Below are 18,797 nucleotides of genomic sequence, written 5' to 3'. Positions count from 1 at the left end.
TATACAATGGAGAAAAGACAGCCTCTTCAATAAGTGGTGATGGGAAAACTGGACAGCTACATGTAAAAGAATGAAATTAGAACACTCCCTAATGCCATACACAAAAATAAACTCAAAATGGATTAAAGACCTAAATGTAAGGCCAGACACTATAAAAAGGAAAACATAGGCAGAACACTCCATGACATAAATCACAGCAAGATCCTTTTTGACCCACCTCCTAGAGAAATGGAAATAAAAACAAAAATAAACAAATGGGACCTAACAAAACTTCAAAGCTTTTGCACAGCAAAGGAAACCATAAACAAGACCAAAAGACAACTCTCAGAATGAGAGAAAATATTTGCAAATGAATCAATGGACAAAGGATTAATCTCCAAAATTTACAAGCAGCTCATGCAGCTCAATATCAAAAAAACAACCCAATCCAAAAATGGGCAGAAGACCTAAATAGACATTTCTCCAAAGAAGATATACAGATTGCCAACAAACACATGAAAAGATGCTCAACATCACTAATCATTAGAGAAATGCAAATCAAAACTACAATGAGGTATCACCTCACACCAGTCAGAATGGCCATCATCAAAAAATCTACAAGCAATAAATGCTGGACAGGGTGTGGAGAAAAGGGAACCCTCTTGCACTGTTGGTGGGAATGCAAATTGATACAGCCACTATGGAGAACAATATGGAAGTTCCTTAAAAAACTAAAAGTAGAACTACCATACAACCCAGCAATCCCACTACTGGGCATATACCCTGAGAAAACCATAATTCCAAAAGAGTCATGTACCACAATGTTCACTGCAGCACTATTTACAATAGCCCGGACATGGAAGCAACCTAAGTGTCCACTGACAGATGAATGGATAAAGAAGATGTGGCATATATATATACAGTGGAATATTAGCCATTAAAAGAAATGAAATTGAGGTATTTGTAGTGAGGTGGATGGACCTAGAGTCTGTCATACAGAGTGAAGTAAGTCAGAAAGAGAAAGACAAATACCATATGCTAACACATATATAGAATCTAAAAAAAAAAAAAAAAAATGGTTCTGAAGAACCTAGGAGCAGGACAGGAATAAAGACACAGATGTAGAGAATGGACTTGAGGGCATGGGGAGTGGGAAGGGTAAGCTGGGACGAAGTAAGAGAGTGGCATGTACATATATAAACTACCAAACGTAAAATAGATAACTAGTGGGAAGCAGCCGCACAGCACAGGGAGATCAGCTCGATGCTTTGTGACCACCTAGAGGGGTGGGATAGGGAGGGTGGGAGGGAGACGCAAGAGGGAGGGGATATGGGGATATATGTATATGTATAGCTGATTCACTTTGTTATACAGCAGAAACTAACACACCATTGTAAAGCAATTATACTCCAATAAAGATGTTAAAAAAAAAATCATGCCCTAAAAAAAAGATGGCCCTGTGTCGGTAATTCCCTGGTGGTCCAGTGGTTAGGACTTGGCGCTTTCACTGGCGGGGCCCAGGTTTGATCCCTGGTTGGGGAACTAAGACTCTGCAAGCCAAGCGGCATGGCCAAAAAAAAAAAAAAAGATAGCGCGGTGTAATTTCCTCTCTAGGTGATAATATTTTGGGGGGAAGTGCAATAAAAATTAGAAAGGACAATCTATAGGAAGGGTTCCATGGACCACTTAAATAGTAAAGATTAGACGCTATTCTTTAACATGTATTTAGAAAAACTAAACCACTAGAAGTTTGAAAAATTCCAAGCTTTCTGCTAACACCTGGGTAGCAGCATTTGGTTGTCACAGCAGGAATACTGCCATCCTGGATTCTGGTTGGTCCAACTCAGAGATGACAGGTACAGTGGGCAGGAGCCCAGCTGGTTTCCTACTTCTCACTTTCAGGATCCAGATATACTCCTAAGAATTTTAACATTCCTTATTAATTCATCATACCTCTGTATTCTATGAATTTATATAATCTTTTTTTTAGCTTAATATTCAAAAATTCTCTAGCACTTCTTGGGATTGGAAGTCCCCGATGTTTTCTACCCTTTTTAAATTTACTGTTTCTTACTTTCACTTGGCCTTAGTTATATTACTCCAATTTCAGAGGCTTTTCTTTTCATTCTAGCAGTCTTAAGATTTGAAAGGGTAGTCTAGGCTTTTTTTGCTCTGATTTATAACTATGACATTAAAGGTGAATTAGGCAAACTTTTACCCCTAAACAAGATCTAATTCTTTTTTATAATTTGTATGTGAGGCACAAGTACCATATGGTTCAAAAATATAATTTAGATTTTAAAGTTATTGGCACCACCTTAAAAAATACATAATAGAAATTGTCATTTATGAACCCTTTCTCCCAAAATAAATTGTAGTATTTCTTTTCTTTTTTTTAAATTAAGTTATTTATTTGGCTGTGCTGGGTCTTAGTTGTGGCATGCGGGATCTAGTTCCCTGACCAGGGATCGAACCCAGGCCCCCTGCATTGGGAGCATGGAGTCTTAACCACTGGACCACCAGGGAAGTCCCTAAATTGTAGTATTTCTACAACTCACATTTGAGTAACTTTTGAATACCAGTTTAGAATATGGAATGAATTGCAAAAGGACATTTTATTTACGGTATATATACTGTCAGGTTTAGACTGAAATTTGGTTTCCATTAAGGATTACTGAGAAAGGGTCTTAATTCTATCTTTAGGCTCTACTTTGTTTAAAAGTTGTTTCAAGGATGGCATGTCTTTTGTTGATTTAATTAACCTCTTTAAAAAGCTGAAATTATCTGATTAAAGCTAAGAAGTAGTAAATGTTTCAAAGTTAAAGTTAGATATGTTCTGGGGATAGGTCCATGACCTTAGGAGGCTGACGTTATGAGGTTGACCTCATGGCAGGCAATCTTTTTTTTTTTCCCCCTCATAAAATGATCCTTGTCAAAGTAAAAGACAAGGTTGATGAATCATGTCTGTGACCTAATGTGGCAGTTCTTAGTTATCAAAAAATCATTTTAAAATTATTTGCATTCTCAAAGTGCCATTCATTCATGATGGTACAAATTGTCATAGCATCTGGAAACTAGAGTTTCAGAGTTAGCCAGGTATTGTCACTCAGATAAGGAAATCACATGCAGAATGTAAAGATAAAACTGGAGTCAAATCTTTTTTTCTTTATTGAGGTATGGTTGATTTACAATATATTAGTTTCAGGTGTATGCAGTTTAGTTCTTAAAATCGGTAAGAATAAAATATTGCGAGATATGAAATAGATATCATAAGTCATCTAAGGTAGCCCTTTCATTCTCCAGAATAGAAACTGAAATCTAATACACTAAGATGTATCAGATAGATAACTAATAAGAACCTGCTGTATAAAATAAATAAATTAATAAATTTTAAAAAAAGAAACTGAAACCTAGAGAGGCTAGTAATCCTGTTTATATTTAGGTAATCATTTTTGGAAGAAAAATTGCAGTGTAATATTTAATCACAAGCATAATTTTATTGAAACTTACTTTGGGGGTGATTTTTGTGCAGGTGTAGTTCCAGATGGTACCTATGAAGTGTGTTCCAGGACTACAGGACAAGCAGCTGCTGGTAAGTTCACCTTTGGTATTACTTTTGCTATATATATCTGGTAGAATTCTGCTTTTTTTATCCATTTTTCCTGCCTTTATATTAGAGGCTCTTTTAACTAAACTCATTCTGGTATTCCCTAATTTTTAAAAACTATTTTGCAATAATATTAGCATATTTTTATTTATCTAACAATTAATTAGACACCACCAGCGTACAAGATACACTACAAAATGTTTTGGGAAAGACAAAGATGAATAAGATATACTTTCTATGCCATATAAGTTTAAATTCTAATAATGTAGTTACAGCTCTGCAGCATAACTAAACTGTAATAAGTGATAAGTTCAAAAAATATATAAAATTCCAATTGCTATTGAAATTTACAGGAGGGAGATAAAATTTCTAAATGTCAAAGGATACTGGAATGAGAGAAAGCTTTATGGAAGGAAAAGCATTTAAACAAGGACTTGAAAGATGGATAAAATTGTTTCTTAAGCAAAAACTGGAAAATATGAACAGAGAAAATTCAGGCAGAGAGAATAATACCTGTCATGATGTCAAAACACAGTGTCTAGTTAGAGTTGTCCAAATTGGCTGGAATAGAGTTATGTGAAAATAAAATGAGAAAAATCTTAAATCCCAAATTAAGGAATTTGGACTTCATTTTGTGGACAGTGAGAAAGCCATTGAGTTTTTTTGAGCAAGAAAGCAGATGTGACAGTATCAAAGGGACACACACTTTCAAGGATTAGAGAGGAGAAAAGTCTAGGAAACTGGTTAGGAGATAACCATAGAAGTAATAATCTGTCTTAACTAAGATGACAGCATAGTGTAAATTTTTATTATTTTTACTGGTATAAAATTAGGGTAAGATAAATGGAGATATTTATTTAAGAGCGCTTAAAATGTTGAGAGGGGAGAAGCCGATTAGGATGAGTAGATTTCCTTTTCTCCTTACTATTCCTCCTGTCCTCCAAAACCTAGTCTCAGTGCTCGTCCTAAGTAAACTGTCTCAGAAAATAGCAAGGCCTGCAGTCCCCACTGACAGAGAACTGAAAAAGTTAGGAAATTTCCAGCAGTAATGTTAGAAGGAAAAGTTGATAACTGAGGTAAACATACATATTGGGAGGAAGGTCACATAAAAGTCTTTGTCAGGAGTCTTGTTTATAAGCGACAACAACGTACTCAAACTGGCTTAACCAGAAGGGGGAACTTGTTAAAAGAACATTTGCAGATCACAATTAAACTTAGGAATGGCTATCTCAGTGAAGAGAAAGAACGAGGTCAATTCAGGGGCCCTCAGGAACTACTGGAAACAAGATCCCAGCTGTCACCAGGGCTCTTTCCAGCTCTTGTCTTTGCTTCTCTCCGGCTGCTTCATTTTTGCTAACTGCTGACCTCCTGAAATATGGCAGGAAACATGGCTGCCAGCAGCTCATGAGCCTCATTCCCCACCCCTCAATCACTAGAGAGGGACCAGTCTTTTCTCAAGTCCAGGGAAGGATTCTTAGTTTTCCAACTTTGACCCTTACTCAGGCTAATCATCTGATTAATTCTGGCTAATGAGGGAGGGCTGTGCCAGTTCTCCTACTATAGTCATGGGAAGGTAGATCAGCTATGGGGCTAGGGGAGGAGGGAATTCATAGGTCACATGGGGAAAGAAGAGTGCTGAAAACAGAGAAACAATAGGTGCACACTATACAATAGGGAAATCAATCCCGTAGTCTCATGTTTCTGACAGATCTAGCTGTGAGAGACATTAGTTATTACACAGGGCCATCATCCACTTTATTACCTGAATGTAGAATTATTTAAATTTCTATACTCAAGACTTACCAAAAACGTCACTTCTTTATTTAAACAGAAAGTAGTAGTGCTGGAACCTGGACACTCAATGTATTGTGGAAAATGTGTGGGATTGATGTCCACATGGATCCTAACATTGGCAAAAGACTTAACGCTCTGGGCAATACCCTTACAACACTGACAGGAGAGGAGGACGTAGATGACATTGCCGATCTAAATTCAGTGAACATAGCTGACCTGTCAGATGAAGATGAAGTTGACACTATGTCTCCCACTATCCATACTGTAAGTAAACTCACAGTTAGACTTTGTCAGGACTGGCTTTTACCCTGAGAAAGGGATATTATTAGGTCAGTGTTATTTACTGTAGTTGCTAATTGTGGAGGAAGGGAGTGGTGGTTCTCTGTGTCTACATTTATATAATATTGTTTTTTTAATTCCAAAATATTGTCTTTTAATTGAATTCCTTGTTTCATAACGGTTGTCAACCAACTTGTGCCTTAACCTACAGGTAACATGTTAACAGTAAAAGCAAAGTGCAAGCAGATCTGTAGAGACAGAAAGTAGATCAGTGGTTGCCTAGGACTGGGAGAGTTTAGGGGGTTGGGAGAGGGGATGGGAAGAGACTGCTAATGTTATGAGGTTTTGTTTGGGAGGCGGTAAAAATGTTCTAAATAGATTCTGATGATGGCTGCACAACTTTGTGACTATACTAAAAACTACTATAAACCATTATACATTTTAAATGGGTGAATTTTATGGCATGTGAATTATCTCAATAATGATGTTCAAAAATGAAAGTCAGAAGCAAAGTGCACCCACACAAAATAAAGTATACATTTTAAAAATGTGTATTTCCATTTATACTGTACATATTCTATAGTATCAGATTGATTAGTTATTAGTTAAACTTATTATTAGATAAAAAGAAAGTTTCTCTCTGCTTTCATTCTATTATCGACGTAAAAAAATTTTTGAAACATCTTTTAACTACTGTATCATGAAATAGTTTTGTTCTTGGAAAGAAATTTTTTAAAAATTAACATTACTGTTTACCATTTAGAGTTCAGAGGGAAGTTCAGTAAGTGGAGATGGCCACAAGCTCACCTTTGGGCAACGACTTGTAAATCACCTCCTAGGCCTGAGGCCTCCACATCAGCGCTATTCTGTTCCTGCAGAGTATCTGTGTAACCCAGAGATGTGGGCCTCCCCTCAGTCTAGCCAGTCCCATCTGAAAGCATGCAGAGCTCACTCATGGGGAAACGTAGGTAGCAACTAAATGGATTCCTTACGAAAATGAAGGGGTTTGAATCACTGGAGAATTCCAATCATCTTACTTAATATAGATGGCTTTGATTCTTGCATGCTCCCTTTGATTTAAGGTGTTATTTCTGTGATAGGGTAGATTTGCTTTGTGACCTGAGGGTGTTACTGACAGACATGCTTTTGATTTTTCAGGAAGCTGTAGATCATCGAAGACAAGGAGCATCTTGTAGCCAGCCAGGAGAACTTAGAGGAAGAAAAATTATGAAGCGTATAGTGGATATCAGAGAACTGAATGAACAGGCCAAAGTAATAGATGATCTTAAGTATGTATAATGATTTTTAATTTAGTATAGTATTCCCTAATAATAGAATAGATTTTAAATGTGAAGGAAACTGGATTGGGGCCAGTACAACCCCTTTAGTTTATAAATGAGATCACCAAGGTCCAGAAAAGTTTGGTGATTTGTCTGAGATCATACATTCATTAGTGATAAAGTTAGAAATGTTAGTCTAGTGCTCACCACAACTCCCCATTTCTGAGAAGTTTATGACTGACTTTATGTCACATATATGCATCTCTACATGTACATACATGTATCTTCACATATGTATGTAAATATGAGTTTTTTGCTAACAGTATTTTTGGAATGCAAATTTTTGAGAGAGGAAGAAAATTTAGAATTTATTAAGCACCTATTGTGATTCTGACATGTTATCTCAATTTAATCCTCACAACATTTCTGTGAGATAAGATGGCATTATCCAAACTTTATAGATGAGAAAACTGGCTCAGAGAGATTAAAGAATTGGAATTTGAACCTGTGTTTGTCTGAATTCAAACTTCATGCTTTTTTGCTTTCCTGTATTAGCAGTTCACTAGAACTGAGGTGAGGGTAGGGCGAGTCAAGAGTGGGGAGTAGGTGGTAGTCATTTTTTTCTTTATTTGTAGCCTGCTAAATAGTACTGACTAGGTAATACTTGCTCTGTAAGACTAAATATTCTTCTTGCCAAAATGAAATTTTTGTTTTCCCCAAAGGTGGAAAACATACTTCATCTTTTCTAATCTTTGTACTCCTTTATCTGTGTTTTTTTGCATTCGAGGATTTTACAGAAATGTATACATTGTACAGTGAAAGGTATTCGCTAAAAACTTGTCTGTAAAATCAGTTATGATACAGTGATTCACGTTTTCCTGTTGACTTACATTGTAGTTTGAGTTTTGTTATCAGGGGAAAACTGACTTGAAGCAAAATATACTTCCTCCCCTAAAATCTTACCTGAGGCTTAAATTATATGTAGAATATTACATACAGATACTATTCTGCTAAGTGGTTCCATAGCTTTCCTGAGATTATCACAGAGACTCGTGATGTAGAAATGGATAAGAACCATTTCCTAAAACATTAGAGAAAGTTTGTTTTTTTTTTACAGTTTTGCCAGATATGAGTATTAACTTTATGCAGGATTGTGGCCTGTCCATACATAATCTTTGATACTCTGATAGAGAATTTAAAAAGGAGCAAGTAAAAATCACTCTTACTTTGTTACCTCATTACACTAACTGCCATATTTGTTTTTTATCCAGAAAACTAGGTGCAAGTGAAGGAACCATAAACCAGGAAATTCAACGTTATCAACAATTAGAATCTGTTGCTGTGAATGATATTAGAAGAGATGTTCGTAAAAAATTACGGAGGTCCAGTATGCGAGTGAGTAAACATTTAAGGAGAATTTTATTAAAGTAGACTATTTAAACATTTTTTCACTTTATGAAATTTTATGATGATACTTATGTTGTTCTCTTTCTTTCTCCATTGCTAGTGATAACACTTGACTTGTGTATCTCATGTCTACTATGTACCAGGCACTGTTTAAAGCACTTTACATTCAACAACCCATTAAATCTTTACAACAACCCTATGTGGTAGCTTGTATTATTTTCCCCATTTTAAAGATGAGGAAACTGAGGCACAGAGAGGTCAAGCAATTTGACCAAGGTTATACAGCCAATAATTCCAGTGGAGCCAAGATTCAAACCCAAACAGTGGGGTTCTACAGTCTATGCCCTTAGCCACTGTGTTTTGTCTGCCTGTCATGAAGTCATACTTTCTTTTTTGTCTCTAATTCAAATGTGAAATTTTTTGAGATGTCCATTCTACCCCTCCCATTTTCCACAGCGGATTTTACTCTTAGCCACTACATACTGTCAGCACTTTATTCTTACCTTTATTATTTGCATATTTAGTTGCCCTTACTAGTATTTGAGTCTCTTAAAGGACAAGTTGTTTATCTTTGACCTTACTATCTACCACATCCTGGGATTTAGTCCAATTGCTGAACACTTGAAATAATATATAGATACATGTACTAGAAAAATAGAGTAGAAAATAATTCTAAAACTTATTCAAATGGAGGTAGGTTGCTTTGGGTCAAGGTAGTCTTGTTAGTAGAAAAACTAATTTTTAAAAATATAGTCAGCAAAACCCTCCAGTTTTTTTTAACCAGAGTATGGTTTTTGGGTGTTACCCCAATACATAAAAACTGATTAAATCAGAGCTGTTGAGGTTAGAGAAAAGGGGGAAAGGTTGCAGGGATCCAGAGTTCATCAGCTTGAACTTTCTTTCCTTGGTCACCACCAAAGTCCTAGACAACCTCATTTGAATAGTGTTCTAAATTATTTATTTAAATTAGGAATAAAATTCAATTTTACTTATTCAACACTGGCCTCTGATAGTACTAAATGGATAGTGATGCTCTGTAATGCATAACTCTGTGTTTAAATTTTTTGCCACTATGTACCTCACAGTCATGCAACATAATGAAAATATTGCTTGCATACTGTTTATAAGCTAGTTTAGACTTGGCAATTAACTGTTAAAAATAAAACTAGGTAGAGAGGATTAGGAAAATTACTGAAATTAAATCTGTGTTCTTAACATTTTTCTCATTTGGTATTTCCCCCTCAATTCCCTTTTAGTCCTCTTGCTTTCTAAGTCTCCATTGTATTAGAATCTTTTTACTATCTAGCCCCCCAAACTACAAATTTGAAGAAGAGGGATTTGGTGACAAGGAGGGTGTTCCAGTCACCACTTCCTTTCCTTTTTTGTAATAAAGAGTTCTGTCGGGGGGGTACCCTTGGGTGGTACTCAGGATGATTAGTGGTCGCTCCCTCCCTCCCCCTCCCCCTCTTCCCTGATCTCCTCTTCTCCCCCCTCCCCTCACCTTTCTCCCAGAATCTTTCCTTTTAATTCTCATTTTCTTTCTCGTTTCTTTCTTTTCTTATTGTTTCCTTATTTCTCCCCTTATTTCTGTACCCCTCATCCCTGCTCCCAATCTTTTCTCTCAAATGAGCTGGTGGCTCCTATTTTCCTTGTACAGCCTTCCTAATTGACGTTAGGACTAAGAATAGCTGATTCCTGCTGCACTTTGATCCATCTGTGTTGTTAAGTGACATTTAAAGTCACAATTTAAGATAACTTGTTATTGACCTGGGGGAGACAAGCTAACTTCTTTAACAGCAGAACATTTTACCTGAAGTCAGATATTACAACAGTAAACAACTGCCTAAACTCACCCTTTTTCTGTCCCCTTTCATTAGGCTGCTTCCCTAAAGGATAAGTGGGGTTTGGGTTACAAACCAAGTTACAGCCGATCAAAAAGCATTTCAGCTTCTGGAAGACCACCTCTTAAGCGAATGGAAAGGGCAAGGTAATATATTTCAACCAATGCAACAAGTAATAAAATTGCTGACTCTTTTGCCAAAGGTCACTACTTATTTATTGTGTTCTAATTGGGGAAATTACAAAATTAAGGTAGCAAATGGACCTTATTAGTAAAACTAGTGATAGTGGATACTGTCAAACTAAGAAGTTTGAGGAATCCCTCTATCCCATTTATACTCTACTTTTATATTATAAAAGTCATTGTGTGCTTTTTAGTAATGAAGTACACTGCTATTTAGACAAGTTTATGCGTAAACTTATAGACTATCCAAAGAAATGAATAGTTGCATGTTAGTAGCTGCAACTCTAAATTTGTCATTTTAGAAAAAGTGTGATTATACACACATTTAACATATGAAAAATGGGAAATTTTACTTATTATTGAAGAAAAATATAGTTTTACTAGTAAATGAACACTATAAAGTATAAATTCTTTTTTATAAGGTTTAATTTTAGAAAATCTTGTGTTAAAGCAATGAACTTTTTTTTTGTGAGATGCTAAAGGTTAAGAAATGGAATACCAAAAGTTCAATCCTTGGATAAGGTAAATATTTAGAAATAAAGTGTTAATGTCATTAATCGGACTTTTATAAAGTCCAGGGGTTTTTTTTGAACACGAATATTAATGTTTTATAACTTTATATTTTATTATAGTTCTCGAGTAGGTGAAACTGAGGAACTCCCAGAAATCCGGGTGGATGCAGCATCTCCTGGACCCAGAGTCACTTTCAATATCCAAGATACAGTAAGAGAGATACTATTTGTTAGAGATACACAGTGCTAAATAATTTTTAGTAATTACAAAATTATAGTAGTTATGCAGTTTAGAAATAGTAGTTCCTACTTACAGTGAAAGTGTGGATTGTGATGGTTGAGGTGTCTGTACATTGCCAAATAGCAGAGCACTATTGAGAGCCATGCCGCAGGTGTTAGTGTTTTGCATGTAGAATAAAGACTCCATACTGCTTGCTTGTAGGTAGAAACATTTTGTTGAATAATTTTTCTTTCAAGTTCGACTCTGCATTAAACTGGGTATTTTACACAAATGTAATGTGGAATGTTTTTACTTAATGTATTTTATTGTTTATGTATTTCTGTTCAGAATATATAGAGAGATAATATCAGAAACTAGTAGTAAAAAAGGTCAGCGTCAAAGTTGTATTCTAATTTTATAGCATGTTAAAATTAATGTTAAAATATTTGTTGTTTTTTGTTTACTTTTAAAGCATTTTTTATTTTTCATGAATTTTTATAAATTTTCTTATTATTTTAATTAAGTTGAAAAACACGGTATGGGGAAGTACACCACAGTCCAGCTGTCCTGGGGAAGGGTATTTTCAGGTACTTTTTAAGAACAACATAAATTTTGCTTTAAAACTAATTAACCACTCTGAAAATCTGCTTTCAAAATGTCTTCCTCTCATTTCATACTAAACTCAGACCTTGAAGATATTTTACATAAAGGTTTAAGATTGTTTCAGTTCTTTTTCATCATGTATATTTCCTAAGCTTTTTCATGAATATATTTTACTTCTATACTTACTTATAATTTAATAGTAATTATTTAATCTCCAAAATTAAAGGACTAAATCAGCAGATTAACTCAACAAAATCATAAACCAAAAACTGCAGTATGTTACAGTTATTTGCTAATCCCGAAGTGAATCTCTTTTTCCCTACACTCAAATACAAAATGAATCTTTTCTTTAAGAAAAAATTAGTTACCTAATTCAAACTAGAATCAAACCTATCTCAGAACAACAAATTAATCATTGAGTGTTATTTATTTTGAGTCACTGGTATAAAAAAGCATGTATAAAAGCAATCTATTAAAAATTATGTTCAAAACAGTATGGAAAATGTGCTACACAATCACTTATAAGTTGAGTTAACACCTTTATAAACTACATATTTTCCCTAAATATAAGTTATAAAAGTAAAATTTAATTTTAAAATTGTATCTGTATAGTAGGTACGTAAATCATTGTCTAGAAATTTTCTGTCAAGTTACATTTAAAAATTGGAACTTATTCCACATTTGTTTCCCATAGCCCACCCTTTTAAGATAGTCTCAATATATATCCCGTAGTTACACTGAATTTAGTCAAGCCAAATTTTGTTGTAGAACTATTAGGTTGTAATAGAGTGAGCTTGACAGACATGTCCTTTTTTCTAAAAATGAACTTGGAAATACTGTCCTTTACAGTGAATTGAATGGATTCTACTAATTGATTTTTTTTTTCCTGGACAGTATTTTTAAAATTGAGATAATTGACATATAACATTATTTTCAGGTATACAACATAATTATTTGATATATGTATATACTGTGAAATGATTGAGTTATTCTTAAAGGCATTAATATTTGATTCAAGTCCTATTTTTAAATAGTATATGCTGTTTATAAAAAATAGTGTATAAAAATCATAAATTACAGAATAGATCGTTAAGGCATGGTTAAATAGAAAATAAATATAAACAAAGGTATATTTATCTACATAAACTCTTACCACAGCTTTAAAAGTTGAAGATTTTCTGATAAATCTGACTTACTTACTAAATGATGTTAGTTTTTTAAAGTGAAGAAAATCTAGATTCTGCAAATGTTTGAAATTTTGATTATAGGATTTCACTATGTATCTTATAGTAATATCAATAAATGTACCTTGCACATTAGACTTTACAAAGGCTTATCACATTCCTTCAAAGAATATGCGAGCAAATCTCAAAACTGGGAATCAAAATTAGGTCATAGAAGTTTTGTTTTTTGTTTTTTTTTGACCTACTTAAATGTAGTGGTCTCCTGATACAATCCTCAGTGAGTGACATTGTATTTATACAAAGTATTTGCCTTAAAATACAGAATTCTTAAGTTTGATTGATTGCTATTTAATTATATAACTATTTACACATCTTTCTTCAGCTCATTAGGGGCCCATTTTAAAATGATGTATCCACAGAAAGTATTCTGGAAGCACAAAGTACATTCTGTACTGACACTTGCATGTTCTTCCATCATTAATTGCTCTCTTGCCCTTCTAATTTAATCACATTGCTTCTTTTGTCTCCACAGCATGATTAACCCATGCTTTAAAGAATTACAGTATGTACTAATTAACGTGATGATATATGCTTATATAAAGTAAAATTTCACTCTAATTTTTAGTGAGTCAGTGGTATGACTTTCTGTGGTTTGAACTTCTCCTTCCTTCCTTGGTGTACCATTTCATATGTTTGTAAAGCTGATCTTTCAGTTCAGAGTGAGGAAATTCAATTTTGAGAGAAATTTTAGATGCTTAAATGTATATTTTTTCTTTTTCTTTTTTTTAAGGGAAAAGAGGTTTATAATGTGAACCTGATTCATATTTTTTCTCTTTACATTCAGTTTCCAGAGGAGACAGAACTGGACCTTTTGTCAGTAACCATTGAAGGTCCATCCCATTACTCCTCAAATAGTGAAGGATCATATTCCGTGTTCAGTTCTCCCAAAACTCCAGGAGGCCTTTCACCAGGCATTTCTTTCCAACCTGAGGAGGGCCGACGGGATGACAGTTTGTCTTCTACCAGTGAAGATTCCGAGAAGGATGAAAAGGATGAAGACCATGAGAGGGAAAGGTTCTATATTTACAGGAAGCCCTCGTGAGTAGCTTTAAGATCCCTAGGCAGTATTTTAGAATCTAGAACTGAGCTTAAAGCATTATATAACTGTTAATTTTTACAGAAAAAAAAATCTTAACATGCCTACCCAGAGTGAGACTAGGAGATGTATCCATGGTTTACTAATATAATTTAGCTCCATATGGCATTATTTTTTTCTTTCCCTGTCTTTATGTCTTTTAATAAAATCTAGAAAGTAGCATTTTAAATTTTACAATTTGCAAAAATGAAATCTCCTCCAAGATGTAGAATGTAGGTCATACGCTGATATTCAGACTCCTTAATATCAGTGCTTGTGCCTGTGTCCTGAGCGCTTAGAACACTGCCTGGCACGTGATAGTTACTCAGTACATAGTTGTTGAATAAAATGTGACTCCATTAAACTTAAGAAAAACTTCAATTAGTAGGAGCCAGTTGGGTAATTTGTGTGAATTTATAAAATAGTGAAATTTATTTATAGACTACTGCTCACATAACATGTTGGAAAATAGTTGGTTGAAAACTCTTCCCAGTTTACTACAATGTAATCACCAGTTGTTCTTCCTCTAGACATACATCTCGTAAAAAAGCAACAGGCTTTGCTGCTGTTCATCAGCTATTTACAGAACGCTGGCCAACAGCCCCAGCCAACAGAAGTCTTAGTGGCACAGCTACAGAGAGAAATATTGACTTTGAACTTGATATACGAGTTGAAATTGATAGTGGAAAATGTGTGCTCCACCCAACCACCCTTCTACAAGAACATGATGATATAAGCTTGAGAAGGTAACATACTGGTCAGAACGGTGTACAAGTAACTTCATTTGTTAGAACTACTATTTACATATCATTAGTCATAACATTTCCCACCACATCCCAAAATGCAGATTTAAAGAGTATATTTTATTATAATTAGCGTGTTTGTTTATTTGTATAACATACTGTTTTCTTTAAACAAGTGTATAATATTTTCTGGTGATTAGAAATGGACATCTGATTTAGATTCTAGCAAATTTGTTAATTAAAATAGTTATATCCTTGGAATTCTTTAAATAAGCATGAATTTCTCAGTCTCTGTCATCATATTGTGCACATTTCTGTTTCAAAGAACAGTACAATACTTAAAGATATCTTGTTATTGAAAGTTTGATGACATAAAGAAATAAGAAAGATTGGGAAACAACTGCACCAAGAGACCTCAGTAAACTGGAATGTTGTTCAGGCTATAACTGCAGCTTTACCATTTGTTTCCATCATTGAAGAAATAGTGGTATAAACAGGCGTAGGGTTAGATTATTTTGTTCTTTGAATTTCTGTTTTGCTTTTCCTTCCTAATCTAAAAAAGAATTATAAGAAAACAGTAATATTAATAATTGAGTGAATGAGTAAGGAGTGGGTGGAAATGTAAATAAAACAAGTAGGCAGAATGCTGACAACTGCTGAAGCTGGGAGATGGACCCATGGGAGTTCATTCTGCCATTCCATTTACTTTCTGTATGTTCAAAATTTTCTATAATAAAAGATTTTTAAATGTCTCTTTGTCTAATGAAGCTTTTTAGAAAATGAGAAGATAAAAAGGCACTCTAAACAGTTAAATTCTTACAAATGTAATAGTGGTGATAGAAAGAACAACTGTTAATTTATTTTTGGTTGAACCACAGTAAACCAAAATAAATTGCTGGTACTCAGCTATATTTACCTATGTAAAGGGCAGTTTCATTTGGTTCAACCCTATGTGTTCATGTGAAACAGTTGTGACCTCAGGAAAGAATAACTGCCTTGTGTAGTTGTGGAACATACAACATAAACCTCATCCATTTAAGGATTAACCAGTTTCACTAGAGACGCTGATGAGCTTCACTTTTTCAACCTTATTAATGAAGGATTACATTTCACTTACTATATAAATAAAAGTTTGCTTTTAAACAAAATAAAATGAAATAAATATCTTTCAAAAAGATATAACATTTTTCTATTTATAGGAGTTATGATAGAAGTTCCAGGAGTTTAGATCAAGATTCTCCTTCGAAAAAGAAGAAGTTTCAAACTAATTATGCTTCCACCACCCATTTAATGACTGGCAAGAAAGTGCCATCGTCTCTACAAACAAAGCCTAGTGACTTAGAAACAACAGTATTTTACATTCCTGGAGTTGATGTAAAGGTAAAAACCTAAATGTCTAGGATTAGGGATTAGATTTTTAGTAGCCATGTTTATTTTCTATCATATATATTCTTCCTTCACCAATTATATTAAAATGAGGCTTTCTGAAGTTTTTCTCTAATATAGCCATATTCTGAACATGAGACCTTCTAAACTGCAGGTTGCCCCTTTTTCCACGAAATTTTGACAGAAAAGTTAATTTTCTTTTTTAAACACTGATATTCACAATGTATTTGCTAAACCTTGCCTATTGCAACTCTTTTAGATTCTAGAATTATTAAGCTAGGATGTTAAGCTAGAAAGAACTTAAAATATTATCTGGGATGACCCTTTTTAATTATAAAAATGAGAAAAAGCTAATAAGGAACTTTCCGGGATCACAAAGCTAACTCGTAAAATCTTCTGGCTCCAGAACCAGTGTTCTTTCTGCCACATTTTTGTACATTTCTTGGTTTTCCTCATCTGCATAATTTTAATTTTGAAAGTTTATTTGTTTCAATACAGTTGCATTATAATTCCAAGACTCTAAAGACCGAATCACCTAATGCCTCCAGAGGATCTTCCTTGCCAAGAACACTGTCTAAAGAGTCCAAGCTGTACGGTGTGAAAGACAGTGCGACATCTCCTCCTCCTCCTTTACCTTGCACTGCCCAGAGCAAGACTCACAGCTTACTTCCTCCCCAGCCCCCGCCTATTCCCTCAGGTATTTACGGAAAATATATTTTATTTTAATTTTTTTCATAAATTAAGTTTTAGTCATCACCTACTTGCTCTTTTGGGACTTTCTTTCAAATTCATGTTTAAGAAGAAAGGACTTAGACTTATCAGTAACAACTGTACAAAGTTCATATGTGGAAGTGTTGGCCAACTACTTTTGCCTAGTTCTCAAATTGATATTACCTTAGAATATCAGTTGTTAAAATAAACTTAATAGTTTACTTAATTTTTTAGATCTATATATATTTAGAAAAGTCTTAATGTAGTTCAAATCTGGGAGTTTATGATCTAGATGGAAACATCAAAGTTATATCTGGGAGCTTATGATCTAGATGGAAACATCAAAGTTATACATTTAAGACAGAGTACACTGGACTTAACCACATTTATTATCTATTATTGCATAACAAATTAACCCAAATTTAGTGGTTTATAATCTCAAACACACCTTCTGCGGATCAGAAATTCAGGAGCAGTTTGGCAGGGTGAATCTAACTTCACAGTGTTTTATGAAGCTGCAATCAGGATGTTGGCTAGGGCTGCAGTCATCCAAATGCCTGACTGGGTCTGGAAATCTGCTTCCATTGTATCCCATTCACATGGCTGGCAAGCTGGTGCTTTAGTTTCTCCCCACATGGGTCTCTCCACTGGGCTGCCTGAGTGTTCTCAGGACATGGCAGCTGACATTCCCTCAAAAGGAGTGATCCAAAAGAGAACATGGCTGAAGCTGCAATATCTTTTATGGCTTAGTCTCAGAAGTCATGTAACATCACTTCCACAATATCTAACTGATCATAGAGGTGAGCCTTATTCAGTGTGGGAGGGAACTACACAAGGGTGTGAATACCAGGAGGAAAGGACTATTGGAAGTTATCTTGGAATCTGGCTACTATACCATGTGGATAATACCTTATATATATATAATAGAATTTCCAAAAAAGGGAACATTGGACTGGACAAGAACTATTTGAAAAAGCTTTATTAGAGAGATGGAACTTGATAAATCTTTTAAAGTAGCCAGTAATCGTAATAATGCCTAACATTTTTAGAGCACTTTTATATTTTATTTTATATTTTTTAATTTATGTTTGGCTGCGTTGGGTCTTTTTTATTTTTTTATTTTGGCTGGTTTGGGTATCAGGGTGATGGTGGCCTCATAGAATGAGTTTGGGAGTGTTCCTTCCTCTGCAATTTTTTGGAAGAGTTTGTGAAGGATGGGTGTTAGCTCTTCTCTAAATGTTTGATAGAATTCACCTGTGAAGCCATCTGGTCCTGGACTTCTGTTTGTTGGAAGATTTTTAATCACAGTTTCAATTTCATTACTTGTGATCGGTCTGTTCATATTTTCTATTTCTTCCTGATTCAGTCTTGGCAGGTTGTGCATTTCTAAGAATTTGTCCATTTCTTCCAGGTTGTCCATTTTATTGGCATAGAGTTGCTTGTAGTAGTCTCTTAGGATACTTTGTATTTCTGCGGTGTCTGTTGTAACTTCTTTTTCATTTCTAATTTTATTGATTTGAGTCCTCTCCCTCTTTTTCTTGATGAGTGTTGCTAATGGTTTATCAATTTTGTTTATCTTCTCAAAGAACCAGCTTTTAGTTTTATTGATCTTTGCTGTTGTTTTCTTTGTTTCTACTTCATTTATTACTGCCCTGATCTTTATTATCTCTTTCCTTCTGCTAATTTTGGGTTTTGTTTGTTCTTATTTCTCTAGTTCCTTTAGGTGTAAGGTTAGATTGTTTGAGATTTTTCTTGTTTTTTGAGGTAGGATTGTATAGCTATAAACTTCCCTCTTAGAACTGCTTTTGCTGCATCCCATAGGTTTTGGATCATCGTGTTGTCATTGTCATTTGTCTCTAGATATTTTTTGATTTCCTCTTTGATTTCCTCAGTGATCTCTTGGTTATTTAGTAACGTATTGTTTAGCCTCCATG

The 18,797-nt window shown here is 34.5% G+C and overlaps 1 protein-coding gene across 2 annotated transcripts in view; it reads left to right on the top strand.

The window, feature by feature from the left end:
- The window catches only part of BLTP1 (bridge-like lipid transfer protein family member 1), a gene marked incomplete at its 5' end in the record, with an annotated part of 191,446 nt that overhangs the window by 144,478 nt on the left and 28,171 nt on the right, over positions 1 to 18,797 (top strand). Inside the window, 12 exons of one of the 2 annotated variants that reach the window (XM_079697869.1) lie at positions 3,512 to 3,571; positions 5,418 to 5,644; positions 6,423 to 6,623; positions 6,818 to 6,948; positions 8,211 to 8,334; positions 10,224 to 10,333; positions 11,002 to 11,092; positions 11,626 to 11,688; positions 13,733 to 13,986; positions 14,554 to 14,769; positions 15,966 to 16,146; positions 16,651 to 16,849. In XM_079697869.1, the coding sequence (XP_079553995.1) occupies positions 3,512 to 3,571; positions 5,418 to 5,644; positions 6,423 to 6,623; positions 6,818 to 6,948; positions 8,211 to 8,334; positions 10,224 to 10,333; positions 11,002 to 11,092; positions 11,626 to 11,688; positions 13,733 to 13,986; positions 14,554 to 14,769; positions 15,966 to 16,146; positions 16,651 to 16,849 (1,857 nt within the window). The remainder of the gene's footprint in view (positions 1 to 3,511; positions 3,572 to 5,417; positions 5,645 to 6,422; positions 6,624 to 6,817; positions 6,949 to 8,210; positions 8,335 to 10,223; positions 10,334 to 11,001; positions 11,093 to 11,625; positions 11,689 to 13,732; positions 13,987 to 14,553; positions 14,770 to 15,965; positions 16,147 to 16,650; positions 16,850 to 18,797) is intronic. The other variant, XM_079697870.1, reaches the window with a different exon arrangement.

This window comes from Hyperoodon ampullatus (genome assembly GCF_949752795.1).
Source record: "Hyperoodon ampullatus genome assembly, chromosome: 1".
NCBI lineage: Eukaryota > Metazoa > Chordata > Mammalia > Artiodactyla > Ziphiidae > Hyperoodon > Hyperoodon ampullatus.
This window is presented reverse-complemented; position numbering and strand designations above follow the sequence as displayed.